The 15,967-nt window shown below is 41.3% G+C and overlaps 1 protein-coding gene across 1 annotated transcript; it reads right to left on the minus strand.

The window, feature by feature from the left end:
* Window positions 1-1,665: 1,665 nt before the first annotated feature.
* On the minus strand, window positions 1,666-12,479 carry TAF1A (TATA-box binding protein associated factor, RNA polymerase I subunit A). The gene is made up of 10 exons (XM_079298175.1): window positions 12,237-12,479; window positions 10,608-10,777; window positions 9,662-9,775; window positions 8,521-8,719; window positions 7,692-7,822; window positions 6,678-6,836; window positions 5,549-5,615; window positions 4,338-4,458; window positions 3,122-3,282; window positions 1,666-1,989 (listed from the first exon to the last, which is right to left on the minus strand). The coding sequence occupies exons 1-10, from the start codon at window positions 12,367-12,369 to the stop codon at window positions 1,847-1,849; spliced, it is 1,398 nt and encodes a 465-aa protein (XP_079154301.1). The 5' UTR covers window positions 12,370-12,479; the 3' UTR covers window positions 1,666-1,846.
* Window positions 12,480-15,967: the final 3,488 nt, after the last annotated feature.

Here is a 15,967-nt window from a genome sequence, read left to right on the forward strand (position 1 = left end):
TTGGAGCACAGAATTCAAAGCCAAAGAATTTGAAGAGAAGAAATGTTTTCTTGCATTTCTTCATTCTAAGATATGCTTTTCCACAGCTTTTCTATTTCCCACATATTCCAATCCACTAAGAGTTATCACATTCAAAGTGCAACACACAGGCTTGAAAACACAGTATGCACAGAGTGATTTGCACAGAAATTTCACTCTGGATTTGTGATCTGCTGGTTTGTCTCAGATGCAAGTACTGTGGTGTTAGGAAACAGCAGATTTCTTGCAAGACATTGAAGAGCAATGCCTAGGACAGTTAGACAAAAACTCTGACTGTGCTCTTGTATTTGCTGACTGCACCTGGAGAGGACATGATCCTCCACAGCAATCCTGCTTTCAGAAGTCACAGGAGAAAGCTGGAAGCACCATAATGGATTAGCAGATTTTTCAGGCATCAAGCTCCTCTTTATCCTCTCACTCTCTTTATCTCCACCCCAGCTTCTGATGCTTTGTTTCACATTTCTTCCTCAATGGAGTCTCAGCTGCTGCAAGGCACACACATCTCTCAGTAAGCTGAGGGGACAAAAGGAAATTACATGGGAGCTCTCACCAAGCACCAGGGCTTCCTGCACTCATCTTTTATACTTGGGTCAATGGTAAAAACTCCTATGCAAATCCACAAAGGAACACAGGCACACAATGGAAGGGGGAAGCCCAAGTAAGACCCTGCTGGGATGCTTCTAGGGTCATCACAGGAGAGTCACCAGCCCATCAAAGCCTATGGGGAACAGAGAGGCACAAGGGCAGGCAAGATGCCAAATTCAAACTCTAGGGAAGGGACACCATGTGTCTGGAAGGGAAGGGACACCTGTTTGCCTGCCAGGGCTGTTCCAGGACAGCTTTAGGCCCATGCTCAGGCATGAACTCCAGAGACAGAGACACTGGAAGCAAGTCTGGATCATCTCTCTCACCTAAGGAGGGGCTGTTCCCAAGGCTGAGGGACACCTTATGGGACGCTGGGGAAGAACATTTTGAAACTTCACAATCTAAATTATAATAGTCCAAACCCAGTTGAAGGTCTCCAGCACAACCCCCTGACTACTACACAGTGAGGCAACAGCACTCTTAGGAAGTCAGAAGTAAATGAGCACCAGGCTTGGGAATGAAGAGTAATTGACTTTAACAAAAATAGTCACAGCAAGTATTTCACTGAATGCTTAAGACACATTGTCTTAAGGCACTTCTCACAAGACCCATATAAACCCAGACCAAAATCCCAGATAAACACTGAGTTTTTCAAAGCACAGCTGTACTTATCTGTAAGCTACTCTGCAGCTAGAGACATCTTTATTTTAATCCCAGAGGGAGGTTCAAGCACTTCACCTGCCAGAATTCTACAGATCTGGCATTAAAACAGAAGTAGTGTTTGGAAACCATTTTGTTGCTGTTTTCAAGCAAACCAGAATTCTGGTTTGTGGTTACACATCAAGGTTTGCTTTCCAAACAACAACACTGCATATTTCAATTTATAGGCATGACTGAAAAAAAATAAAGTGTCTTCCAGCAGGTAAAGAATTTCTCAGTATTTCTGTGCTTCTGCTCTTCCAAGATGCATTTGGAATCAACACTGTTTGCATTTCACACAAATATGAGAGTAACATTGCAAAAATTCTTTGATTTATCAGATGATTTATATTCATTTTATTATAAAACAAATCCAAACCAAAGTGTTTTTATATAAATATATATAAAAATAAGTCTAATACTGAGTCAATAGGGTCGGCCTAGAAGTCTTGGAGTAGCCAACACAGAAGTCCTTTTTACAGAGAGGAAAAAGTACACCAAGAACCTTAAGGACACCACCTCATCAAGGCTGAACAGAGGAATCTGGAGGACCAGATATTCTCATGTAGACAAAATTGTGCCTGTTCACAAACTTCTTCAGCATCCGAAACCTTTTCAGCTGAGCTTTGCAGCCTTGGTGTGATACATATTTAAAGTATTTGCAATCTAAGGAAAGAAAAAAACAGCACTAAATGATACCATGATACAAGCAAACACAAAATGCTTTCATTGTTTCAATAATATGCAAACAGCTAAGAAACTTTGCAGTAATTAAAGGTGTTAAAAGCCAAGACAAGGTCATCAGAGACATAACTGCAGCATTAAATAATCTATCCTCCCTTAGCCCAGCAAACATTTTACATGTATTTAAATGCCTGTTACCTTGCAAAATACTTTTTTTGTCTTTCATTTTTGCTCTGTAAATTAGATCAGAGGGTAAAATTTGAAGAGTGTAAAGCAGCATTGATATCATGCATCAATTTTTTATGCTGGATAAAGAAAACAGGGGCTCACATTGACACAAACACTAAACTTCATTCAAGAAAACCTGAACTGGGATGATTTTATTACTCATAAAAGGGAGATATACTACTGAAAGCAAAACAAAAAATATCCAAAAAGTTCCAATATGAGAAACTGTTCTATGAAATCCAGAAGAAAAAGTTATAGAAAAGCTGACAATGAATAAATTGCCTACCAACCAGAAGTCCAAAGCAGTGTACAAGCCACAGTCTCCACACCATATTCCCATTCTCAATTTAACATCTGATTCTTGGCCTGATCCTCCTTTGGTTTTGGCAGCATTTCAAATAATGCTGTTAAAGAGGTAATGATCTTCACCTCCTTACCAATCTGCTGATGGTTTTCATTCAAGACCCTCCCTCCTCCTTCCTGCATTACAACATCCCCACGGTCCTTAATGGGAGCTGAGCCCCTGTATTGCTGAGACACTGCCTAGGCTGGCATCCAGCAAGAAAACTGCCTGCAGTCCTCACAATATTCCCACAGGAGGGTGTTGTGCATTTTTGGAGTTATGGTTTGAAGGCCAAACAAGACAAATAGTATTGTGGCTGCTCAACAAGGCCAGATAAAACTGAATTCTAAACCATGATAAGGCCAGTTGCCTCACTGTTAAATATCAAACCAATTTAAATACCTTTCATGTTCAGCTTCAAAGACAAGAATCTTTTTTAGAAATGACTGCATTTCTTCCAGGCAGTAGATCAGCTGCATCATTAGGGCTAGAATTAGATATTATCTCTGTTCTATGTATTAAAATGAGAAAGAAAAATTATACCCTTTCCCAGCAGGAGTCCAGCCACCAGAGCTTTTCCATATGAAAGGTTTTTATTTTCCTGCCAATTCCTTTTTGCCAAATAACGGCTAAAATGGAAGGCTGGCCACCAATCCTTCCTGGAGCTCCACTCTTGCTTGATCCAGTCAAGATGCTTCTCAGAGCTGGAAAAAGGTTAAACAAGTTAAAAAAAGGTTAAATTGTGATGGAAAATTATTAGGAGACAGTGAATGTTATAATCAGCTTGCTACAAATCTCCTAAATTGCCAACATAAGCACACTGACTTTATACCAAAACCAAAACACTAATACATTTTTATATAAAACTAATATATTTTTTAAATCCCTGGCAACACCTGTGAGGCTGGGAGTGAACTCTAGCAGTCTTATTGAGCCTTGGCAATAACAGATTATGGTGTGAAGTGAAGCAAGCCTTTCACTTATGTGCCAGTTTGTCAATACTAATATGGAAGGTTCTCCAGGTTTGTCAACAAATGGGTAGTATGAAGGGGTGGCTTTGTCCTTAGGAAAGGTTTCTGTTACTCCAAGCAAAGACTAACTTAACCCAAACAGTTACTACTGTTAGTCAATAACACCCCTAAACTAAGCATTTCAGCAACACAAACTCCTTCCAGCCCTTCAAGGGAACCTACAAGAAACATAAAGAGGGAGTTTTGCAAAGGGAGATAGAGAGAGACAGGACAAGGAGGAATGGCTTCAAACTGGCAAAGAACAGGTTTAGATTACATATTAGAAAGAAATTCTTCACTCTGATGGTGAGGCCCTGGGTCTGTTTTGTCCAGTACAGTATTTGGTGAGTGGTTTGTCCCTGTCCTTCTCCCAACCCATGAACACTTTGTTATATTTTCTCTCCCTGTCCAGTTGCAGAGGGGAGGGACAGAGCAGCTTTGGTGGGTGCCTGGCATCCAGCCATGGTCAGCCCACTGCACTGCTCTAGGGGGAGGTGTCCCTGCCCATGGCAGGGGCCTGGAACAAGATGATCTTTATTGTCCCTTTCTACCCAAGCTATTCTATAAAACTATTGCAACAGGGAAGTGGCATTCCCATACAGTGACCAAGATGCCCAGTATATTTCAAGATATACCCTGAAGTCATGCATGAAAAGCAAAAATGAAGGCAAAGTCAGAGCAGAGGGTCACTGTGTGGAGGGTCCAAACTTGACACACTTGTTTCAACATGCTGCATCAGAGCTACTTACATTACAATTTGTTTCACCTGTCTTGCCAAACAGCTCCATGCTTTTGCATTTTCTTTCCAGCCAGCATAATCCAATGCTGTAAAAATAACTTCCAGGCCCAGCCGACGTTTTTTTCTTTTCTCTGGAAAAAGATGAGGCTGATTAGTGAATTACACAGATCAGGATAAACTCATTAGTAAGGCACAAGTGAAATACAGCTCTCCATTCTGTCCCCACAAATGCTGCTACTTCAAACATAAGTTATGTTTATTGGTATAAATTTCTTTAAAAATTCAGGATTGTTCTCATTAGTTATGAAAAGTTGGCAAATGTGTCACACATGAACTGAAAAAGGGAGGTTTCAGACAAAAAGTCTATTTTCCCCCATCCCAAAGAATTGTGGAATGGTTTGGGTTGGAGAAGACCTCAAAAATCATCAAGTTCCAACCCCCTGCCATGAGCAGGGACACTTTCCACTAGATCAGGTTGGTGAGAGCCCCATCCAACCTGACCTTGAAGACTTCCAGGGATGGGGCATCCACAGCTTCTCAAAGATACCTGTGCCAGGGCCTCACCATCCTGACAATAAAGAATTTCTTCACAAAATCTCTTCTAAACCTCCCCCTGTCAGTTTAAAGCCATTAATCCTCATTATATCAGAAGAGAGAACAATCTTTATTCACATACATTTCACCAATCTGTTGACCTGCTGGGACATGCCAAGCTACAAGAAGACAGACAGCTTGGAATAGAATTGATCAGCATGGAAAAAAAAAATAGTCTTTAAATTGGAAGACTTTTCAACCAGCTTGAAGATAATGTTCCCTTAAAGAGAAGGAAAATTTTCAGTAATAATGAACTAAAGAATAGATCAATTCCAAGAAAAATAAAAAAAATAGAGATCCAAAAAAATGGAATGAAGACCTTGGAACTTGGAGTAGGGTGCCTAAAAAAAATCAAGTTATTTTTGAGATCCTGCCTGTGGCTTACAACAGTTTGCTTTGCTAAGCCTTTAAAATGAGAAAGGCATTTGTTTACACAAGTTTGTAAATGACTGCTCATACATCCAACTAAGAGGTTATGGTGATTGAAAAGTTGGCATTTGAGTTGGGTTTTTGGGATTATTTATTAAGAAACAAAACTACTCTCAAAAGCAGAAAGAAGGCTGCAGTATAATCCAGAATAGTTTTCTGAAATTGGCATAAATTAAATGAACAAAGGTTAAGACTTACTTGATTTTTGAAGCATAGTATTAAAATCTATCATCAGTTCATGAGAAGGAACAATATCGTGCAAGATCTGAAAAATAAAAGACAAAACCCAGATAGGTTATTTTAATGTGAAAGCACAGACTTCAGAGCTTTGGCTGCTTTCAGTTTAGAAAATTAATTAATCAATCTGGAACTTTGGTGCCTTGATACAAAGAATGGATCTCTAGGTCCATTTTGCACATCTGTGACACTGCTCTGTGAACACCATGGATTAAATACCTTGATGGCTGCTGACAAACACTGCATGTGGCAAGTACAACATCCTGAAGGAGCAGCCCAAATCCATTCCAGTGTCCCCTTTTCTGAATGCAATGTCATTTTCTCCCTAGGACACTTCTAGGTCCCCTGTCCACTGTTCTGTACATTGGATTCATTTCTATGCTTATCAAATCACTTCTATGATTTATCTCTGTTTTGTAAAAGACTCATGTCCAACACCACCAGTAAAATGCACTGAGGAGAATTTCACACAAATCTGCTACGAAGTCTAAAACAAATAAAACAGCTTTATAAACCTGTTTTTAAACAAAACACTTGCACTAAAAAAAGCACATTAGTGCCATCAAGTGGCAAAACATGGTTTGCAAGCAGTATCAAGGGCAAGGAAAGCAGTAATTTAAAACCTTACAAAACCTTAACCCAACAAGGTCTTGTCTGCAAAGAACCAGCAGACATTAACTTTTAGCTTTAATGCACAGCTCATTGAAAACAAGCAAAGAAACTAATTGCTAAACAGGATCAATATGTAAAAGAGCAGGCATTTAATGATTTGTACAATACTGTAAAGATCAAACTGTAAGAGAAATCAATGCATGCTATGCACAAGACTGCTGATACAGACTTCTGGAACTATGTGAACATGTTCTCTGAGCTTGCTTACTGACTTTAAGTGATATGATGCACCAGTTAAAGGCAAAACAAGAACTGGAATTCCAGGACAGGAAAGGATTCTGCTCCCTTCCCACTAATTTCCCTCCAACCCTTTACTTCCCCCAAAGAATACAATAGGATAAATAATGTTACAGAGCTCAAGCAAGCTGTCACATCACCACATGACTGACACAGACTGTGTCTCCTAAGGGATACCTACCTTCAGTGCAGATATGAGGGATTTCTTGGATTCACCCTGCCTCTTGAGGAACTGATAGAGGTAGACATGAGCATTGGGGTTAGCAGGGAACTTGGAGTTGTAGGCATATTCATTTAACACTTGGCGGGCCTCGTTGTGGTCTCCATAGAACTCCAACAACTGCAAGTTAAGTCTGTCATTAGTTTGTCAGATGCAGGCAACCAAACTCTGATAAACTTATTTTGGACTGCCACAGAGCCACCCAACAGCATAGTCTGTATCTAAGAGTACAGCATATTAGGTAATGCATATTAAATCATTAGATACCTGCCTGTCTTAATTTTACTGGCTACTCTGAGACAAGAATTCACACACAGAAGCTACTCTGGGAGAAAATGCCTTAACACCTATTTAATTGTCAAAGGATTACCATCACTTGCTCACTGGAAAGAGATGCTGAAGGCACCTGCCATATCTCTAAAGACAGAACTTGGCAGATGCCAGCATCAAGGAAAATTCTTAAGAAGTGATTAGAGAAGTCAGAGCTTATCACTGTTTACAAGAAGTAAAAGATCTCTTTAAAATTATTAATTCATAATTACAAATCCTAAGCAGATATTTTAAAAACCCAACCCAAAACACAGAGGGGCTGCATATTTGGCATCTCTAACATTTTGTGTATCCAGAGAAAGCACTGCCCTGCCAAAAATCAGAGAAAGTGTTCTCAGGAATGCCAACTAAACAGCTATTCTCCAATTTCTGCAGCACCACAAAAACAAAACATGTAAACTGTCTATTTCCTTTTCTTGACAATGCACAGATAAAAGTTCTTTTTGTACTCTGCTCAGGCTCTGCAGCTCTATCAGGAGAACACTGTGCTCTATATCAAAGTCAGTGACATGCACATACAAACGTGTTACTTTTGAAATACTTTGTTTTCACTCACACACACAGAAAATAATCTGTATATGGGCCTCTTAATAGAAACTGGAAAGGGAAACACAAAAGGAAGCCATCAGTAAAACATGCCCTTACATCCACATAGCATTTCACAAAGATGTCCCAGACTCCAGGTATTTTAATAATCTCCTTCAAGCTCACTGCTGCCTTCCGAAAGTAACCGTGCATTTCCTGCTCAACAGCCAAGTCTGAAAATCCATCCTCACCTGCCAAAACACAAAGGAAGGTCACAAAGTTATTAACTATGCCAAGCACAGGGATCTTGAAGTGCTGCACCTAAGGGATAATCACATTTTGCTAAGCAAAGACTCCAGTCAGAGAGCTTTTAGGAGAATATTCCTCAGTACTGAAACAAATTTCCACTGTTCCTCATTCCAATTTATAATCAATTTCAACTTATGGAGCACAATAAGTAGGACCCCAAGAGAAGATGCTACCACTACAAGGTCCATAATCCAAATTCAACATCTGGATTTCAGAGAAACAGGGATTTAGTGTAAGTGAAAAAACACTGCCAGTAGGTATATACAGAACCAGATGTGACACATGTAGCAATTTGAACATCTTTAAGGAAACTGAAAATCAAACCCAAGTGTTGAGTGCTATCACTCAACATTCCAGCAGCAATCAAGCACTTGCACACCTATTAAGCCACTGCTTTAAGGGAATGCATTCCTTTGATCATAATTTTAGGTGATGCTGGCTGGACATGGGGAGGAGTTTCAGAACAGCATGTCAGGGCACCTCAGAAAGTGCTGGTTTGGCCCCAACATCATTGCTGATACAGAATTCTGTACCAGCCACACCATCACACACTGAAGTTTAGTAAAGGAAATGTGTCCTTGCAAACCATGGCATCTGCATGAGCAAGCTGAAGCTACAGCTCAATCCATAAAACACTCACCATGCTCTAACAGGATGTTCTTCTGCTTAGACCAGCTATAGTAGTCCAAGAGTCCTCTGTAAGCCTGAATCAGCTTCATTTCCTTATCCTGAATGGCTGTTTGCTCTCCAAACCTCCAGCTTTCTGCCAGGGACAGGTTCTGGTAGGCTTCATCTATTTGTCCATTACAGAGGAGATGAAAGACATGCTCCAAGCAGACCTGCAACACAAACAGTCCAAACCACAGCATTTCACACTCAAATGCAGAGATTCTCAGCAATACAGCAAAGTTCTACACACATGTGCAGAGAAAGAGAAAACTGACATGCATAAAAATACTGCCAACACAGGTAATGAAGAATTTAAATTATTTGTGTTATTCCAAAAACCTTGTCTTTACCAAGTGCTGTAACTATTTCAGAAGATCTAAAAATGACCTGAGGAAATCCAGCTGGGCTATATTTTTCAGAAAGAGTAATGTCCTACCACCCTACCATGATGATTTGGCATCATAAGATAAAAGCCTAAACCTTCAGTTAGCTCCAGAAAACCCTTGTATGGAACCTCTTTTGAGGAGCTTTAACAACAGAATAAAAGACAGAAGCACCATGCCAAGTGAGAAACAGCCAAGAAAACCAAAACAATATTGGTTTGAATGAGCCACTACAGAAAAAAAATACATTAAAAAAACCTACAGCTGTGTGACACAGGTGTGCACAACATATGGTTTTGTAATCAGATTAGCTACTCAAAAAGTGAGAGGGTAATGAGGCAAAATTTAAGTACAAATGTTTAGTCAGGAGCACAGTGGTCAAATTAAAGACTGGAAATAAAACTTGGCAGGTAAACCTGTATTTACATGTCATTGGGACATGCATGGAAATGAATTTGACTCTTTCAAATTCAAATTAAAAGCTTAGTTAAAGGGTTTTTCAGCACTTCTAAGGACTGAGAGCATGCATCTGTGATCAAACATACAGACCAAATGAGCCAAGGCCAAGTATAAAATGACCTTCAAATATCATATAATTGGTAATTCAAATGTTGGGTTTGAGATTTCTTCACACTAATGTCTCTAGTACATTTCAAGAGATCTGGAAATTAATATTAAAGTGGTCAAGTCAATGTGAAAAATCATCAGGGCTGCTTTAGGCACACTCACCTTCAAGTACCTTTTTACTCCTAAAGTTTTCATCTGTTCTATGAAACAGTTGAATTCTTTCATGCTGCTTTGGGAATGATGCCACAAAATTTCAGTTCCTATTCTCCAAATCATCTATTAATGGGGAGAAAGAAAATAAAACCAACCTTACTACAAAAATGGCAACAGACACCATATATACAGTCTTACTAAACTGATAGATAGTGTAGGACATTAAAAATGTGAATTTAAACTGCAAATAAAAAATACTACAAATTATCTATTGCTATAGTAACCTAGCTACTCATCCAGTAGGACTTTTAGAGTCATTCAGTGGGTGGCTTAGAATTGCTCATTATAAATGCAGCACTCCAGAAGAGCTTATGAAAACTGCATGCCAGAGGGCTCCTCCTCCCTTCACTGGAAAATTATGTTCTGCTTTGATATGACCCCACTAACCTTAGGCATACACAACTCCTTGAACTTAATAGCAAAGATTATTTCCAATTTGATGTAGCTCCCCAACTGCATGCACTTGTTTCCAAGGTCTGCAGGCTAGCCATATTCAAGTACTCCATCTATTTAAAAGCTCTGATTCTTCCCCTTCCACTTGCTTTTGTCTCAACACCTGCAAGGAGTTTTGCAGGTACTGGAAGAGCTGATGACAACCTAAATAAGCCACCAACTTGCAAAGAGATTCTGACTGATGGTGTGCCAGAACCAAACACATTTACTGTTTTTCCATTTTAGAAGACTACTTTGACTTTTCATAGATACACTGCTAATGGAGTGAACGTACACCAAGTCAAGTTTTCTTCTGTTGTGTCAAGGATCTATTTAAAATAAAAAAACCAAACATGCCTGTGATTAACTAAATAAGACAAATGTTGGTTCTGAAGTATATGGATGCTGCTTTGCAAGTACTTTTTCAACTGCAAAAGAACCCAGACAAGGAAGAGGAGCTTACCTCTGATGGACCAATGTGTTCTCTGGAATAGTCCTTTTCTAGTGACTCAACATAGCAGGCCAGGAACTCTGCAGCCCTTTTCCACTGCTTTTGGAGCAAGGCATCCTGAATGTAACTTAAACATGCTTCCTTGCTCTTCTTGAAGTTTAACTTGTGTTCGTTGGAAGATACTAAACAAAAAAAACCAAAACAAACAGAACAAAAAAAAAGGAAAAAAATCAACTGAGCCCACTGAGCCCATAGCTGTCACAGCCCTAATTCAGATGGGCTCTCCATTTCAGCATCTTTCCCATATGAACACTATAGAGAGTCATCTTAAGCTCTGTGGTTTTGAAGATAAACACAGCTGTTAGTCCACAAGGAAACAAGACTATGGGAAAAGCTGGACATGTGATATGAAATGGCACTCTCTGTAAGCAGGACACAGCTGTGCTTGAAATTTCCATTCATTTGAAACAGTGAATAGCCAATTATGTCACACTACTGCCCTACTAGAATCAGGGAGACATGGTGCTTTGATAACTACACAATACATTTTGTCATATTTTGGGGACTACTCTCTTCACTTATAAGTCATCACTTGAGTTTGTGACCCCACAGTGCTGCAGATTTGCATGCACACAAAGAGACTATACTAATACCAAAGACTAAGCAATTCCCACAAAGATAGAGATAGAAAATGATTCTCACTTGAGTACAAGGCTGCTAAGAGGCCACTTGGCCTTCTTCCATCAACAGCAGTTCAGCTTATACTGAAACCAGCACGAAACTGAAACTTCATTCCCATGAAGTCTGTTTAAAGCTCATGGCTGCAATACCCTACAACAATGCTCATCCAAAAATGCCACCTGCAAGGCACATGAAGAGCTCACCAAGAACCCTCCTACCCGGATGCTGTGGGCAAAGGAATAACTCAAACAATGGCTAACTCAGGTAATCACAGAACCATAAGGGTTGGAAGGGACCTCTGGAGATCATCCAGCCCAACCCCCTGCCGAGGTCACCTGGACAGGTGACACAGGAAGGAGTTCAGGTGGGATTTGAAGGTCTCCGGAGAGGGAGACTCCACGATCTCCCCGAGCAGCCTGTTCCAGTGCTCTGCCACCCTCAGTGTAAAGATCTCCCTCATGCTGAGCTGAAACCTCTTGAGCTTTAGTTTATGGCCTCTGCACCATGTCCTGTTGCTGGGCACCACTGAAAAGTCTGGCATATTACCTTGGCACTTGCCTTTGAGATAGCTGTATGCACTAATGAAATCCCCTTTCAGTCTTTTCCAGACTGAAGGGGCGCAGCTCCCTCGGTAAGCGATGCTCCAGAGCCCCAGTCACCCTTGGTGCCCTCCGCTGGACTCTCTCCATGTTTCTCCTGTCTTGAGGAGCCCAGAAGTGGACACAGCTCTCCAGATGTGCCTCACCAGCGCTAAGCAGAGCGGCAGGATCACCTCCCTTGACCTGCTGGCAGGGCTTTTCCCACTGATACCACGGGCCCACCAGGGCACACCGCCGGCTCATAAAATACCTTCGGTTAGCAAAGCAAACGATTCGGCGGACAGAAGCTGAAGCTCTGTGCCACCATTCCCACGCCAGCATGAGGGAGTTCACTGAGAACGCACGAACGCTCCGCCCTTACCCGGCTGCTCCGGCAGGAAGGGCAGGCGCAGGGGCGGCTGCGGGGCCGCCTGGCCGCTGGCGCTCCTCCTCTTCCTTCTCTTCCCCACCACCGCCGGCGCCTCCTCGCCCTCCTCCTCCAGAAAGCTGTCCATGGCGCCGCGGGCAGCGGGGCTCCGAGCTCACCCTGCAGCGGGGGCTCAGCCGGACCGGGCCGGGCCGGGCCGCCCCTCAGGCCGCCGGAACCGAGGGCGGGAGATCCCGGGGCGGGGCGGCCCCTGCGCGTGCGCGGCCGCCATGAGGGGAGCGGGGCTCGGGGCTCGGCGTCTCCGCGCGTTTCCCTGTTTGTTCCCCTCTTCCTGCAGGAATGGGGGAATGAGGGCTGGGTGTGTGCGGCGGTGTGGCAGGGAGGCGGTTATCTCGAGATACACCACACTCAGAGCATGACTAGAGCCGTACCTAATGCACTGTTTGCTCTAAGAGTGAATTAGCGAGCTCCTCCTGTCGCTCTTTCCATTAGCTGTATTGCAAGTTTCCTGTTCCTTTGTAAATCAATACGTTCAACAAAAGGATAATATTCCGAATCAAAACCCTGTGTATTGTAAAGCAGTAATGTTGCCTGTGCTCCCGCTGGATTTTGGGAATCCATCTGCCTTAGCCGCAGCATCTGGTTTATACAAATTTGTGCTGCAACTTGTTTCTTTAAACCATTTTGGAACCGAGCTTGCCCTGGACCATTTTGATGTGTGTGATGTCCAATTTACCGTGTAATTTACCATGTAAGGTCTCACAGAGTTGTTTGGTTTTTGGGGTTTTTTTTGTTTTTTTTTTTTCAGAACTGCCCTGGCATGGGAGGGTGAGTAATAAACTGGCTCAGATTAAAGGTTCGTGATATGCAGTGTCTGGTTCAGCTGTGATCGATAACCAGTGTTGGGAAGGCAGAACGGTTGTTTGTAGCATTTAAACACTTAAACATCAATATCATACCTTAATATGGTGTTTAATAAATCAATGTTGGGATAACAGAAGTCTCCCTTCGCTTTTTCTTTATTTTTAATCCTCCATTTTTCCAGTAAAGGCCAGCATTTTAATTCATATGTGTTGTTATTAATGGATAATTAACTTAGTTGACTGATAGCAATAAACTTTTACATAGCACCCCATGTTTATCAGTGCCAGCTTCTTTGACTGTCCTTTATGATTTGTACCTTGTGTGAGTGCCTCACTGAACACTGGTGTTCCCCAAGTTTGATGTCACTTCCCACAACACTCCTGATCTTCTGTTAGCTCAATATTCTAATTTCAGAATCCAACTTATCCCCCTTTTTGGTAAAAGTTCACATGTTTGCATGCAAGGACATTTACTTTCAGCTGGTTATTTTTGTTTTCCTCTGTCATATGTAAGTGAGTGTTTCCTGATCCTTAGGTAAACTTAGCCAACTGATCTTGTTAATGGATATCAGCTCCTTTAGTAGATACTTTAGTGCAGAACAGATAGGAGAACTGCTTTGTCATAATTGAACTAAGTGAAATATTTTTCTTCCTTTCCTTGAGGAAAGCTAGGTATGTTAATAATGGCTACATTATTACCCTGAAATCCTTGAAATTGTAGGAAATACTTGACAGTTGCAGTGGTAAACTTGTGTATATATGCCAATTGCAAGCTACTCATTATTGCACAATAAAGGCAGTGACTTTTGCAAGAAGTATGTGATGTTATTTTTTTCACATCTCCTTTTCTTGCCCCTGTCTTTACAACCACAGACACCATTACCTTTTATCTTGGTATTTAATAAAGATAAGCTTGATAATTTATACTGATGGAAAATAACCAAACAGCTCTTCCTTCACAAGAAATTGAACGTAATAACGTGGGCATTACACAACAGGAAATACTAATGTTGAGGAAAAAATGCTTATCTTTCACTCATACAGTTATCATAAAATGTGACTTGAATGTATTTATATCCATATTGTAAATTGTGACAAAATTTTAGATTTTCTGAGTTAAGCTTACTTAAATCAGCCAATCAGCTTACTTTTAATCAGCCAATATCAGTGATAGCAAATAGGTATCACCTCATTTTCTAAGATGTGAAACATAAAAATATCAACAAAATTGCAGGAGAGCTACAGCTGCTCTACTGCACTCGGCCTGGAGAACATACATGAGCCTTGGGTGAATGAATCATTGCATTCCTGTAGCATGTGTGTCCTGGGGATACACAGAACTGTAAGAAATGCCAGGGAGTCCATGGGATGCTGGGCAAAGGGGCACCAACACCTGTTTCCACCTTGGCACTTCTTCATAGTATGATTAAAATATTAAACTGCTCTAGGTGGGGGCTTAAAATGAAACACGTATTTTCCAGAGATTACACAGCAGTAACCAAGCCTGGAACTAAGGCCTCCTACAATGAGACTGTGGAAATGAGAGTCTGGAATAAAAATCAATAGGCAGGAGGATACAAGAGGAACACATGCAATTAGTAACAATGATTGCTAACTCTTGAGGAGCAGCATTTAAAAGGGTTCTTAAAATGCTCTTGAATAAAACCCTCAGCTGTTTTGACAATCACAAAAAAAAAAAAAAAAAAACCAACAAAAAACCAAAGCTATTCACATTGACTATCAGTTCTGTGGTGCCTATTCATTTTGGGAGCAGCTTCAGAATTTGATCTGGAAAGCACAAAAAAATATGAAAAATTTGGTCATTTGATTCACCAGCAAGAGGATTTTCTTATGTCACCTGTCCTTTCTTAGCTGCATCTTTTATTCTGTCTACTCAGGCTACTGTGCTGAACAAATAACATGGATCTGCAAAAGAGAAAAGAGTTTTGTTTATCTGCATTGTGACTTCTGCTGTCAATTTGCCATTTTCGATCTCTAAGGCAATATTAAGGTGATGGATGTGAAGAAAAGGCAATGGTAAGTGCAGGCACACTTGTGAGTAGCACATCTTTCAGCATGCAAATACTCAGCAGTTAAAATGTACCAGCAAGTGGAAGCTGCGGCTACAGAAGGACAAGGGGAGGCCTGCGGGGGAATCCTGCGCTTTCGGCTGCTCGCTGTGAAACCCAGCACTTTCCCCAGCGGGATCACGGCTGAATGAGCTCCTCCGCCCGCTGCACCGCAGCTGTGACCTCAGACTTGGGGAGGTCACCGGGGACGTGGCGCTGCTCCTCTCCAGCACAGATATAACTGCTCGGCGGGGCAGCAGGGAGAGCAGCCAAGTGCGTGATCGGTTCTGTTTGTCCTTACAGGGCGGCACCTACACCCTTTCTGTAGGTTCCTGTTATTCCAGCGATCCTCAGCTAGAGAAACCCGCACAAATACAGGGCAGGACCTTCCTTCTTTTCTGGCCTGTGAAGCGGGAAAAGTAGTGTGATAATTGATAAATGATTCGTGTTAATAACAGAAGTTTTGGAGTTTATATAAACCAGAATACTTAAAATAAGAAAAGAACATGGACCTAGATAAAGGGAAATATATTATTAAACCCACGCTGTTTAAATCCCCCTGTTATGCATATTGTGTACACCAATTTGTAAAAGAAAAAGAAAAAAAAGGTTTTTCCATAGTCTTTTTGCAGAATCAGATTTCCTGCCTTTGTGTAATCAATCGCAAACTATCTGCTAAAGATCAGACTTCCCACTTCTTCTGTTTTTTATCTACCAAGACCAGATGGTTACTTAACCAATTGTCCAAAGAGCTGTCCCACGAAGTTTGGAACTTTCTTTGACCACCCCTGCT

The sequence above is a fragment of the Erithacus rubecula genome (assembly GCF_903797595.1).
Source record: "Erithacus rubecula genome assembly, chromosome: 2".
NCBI classification, from domain to species: Eukaryota; Metazoa; Chordata; class Aves; order Passeriformes; family Muscicapidae; genus Erithacus; species Erithacus rubecula.

Excerpts from the sequence above, each read along its gene's own strand:
- TAF1A (XM_079298175.1), bottom strand. The coding sequence starts at position 12,369 with ATGGACAGCTTTCTGGAGGAGGAGGGCGAGGAGGCGCCGGCGGTGGTG. Across the intron at positions 9,776-10,607 it reads AACACATTGGTCCATCAGAG|ATGATTTGGAGAATAGGAAC; the intron begins GTAAGCTCCTCT and ends CCCCATTAATAG. Across the intron at positions 5,616-6,677 it reads CCCTCATATCTGCACTGAAG|ATCTTGCACGATATTGTTCC; the intron begins GTAGGTATCCCT and ends TTTATTTTTCAG.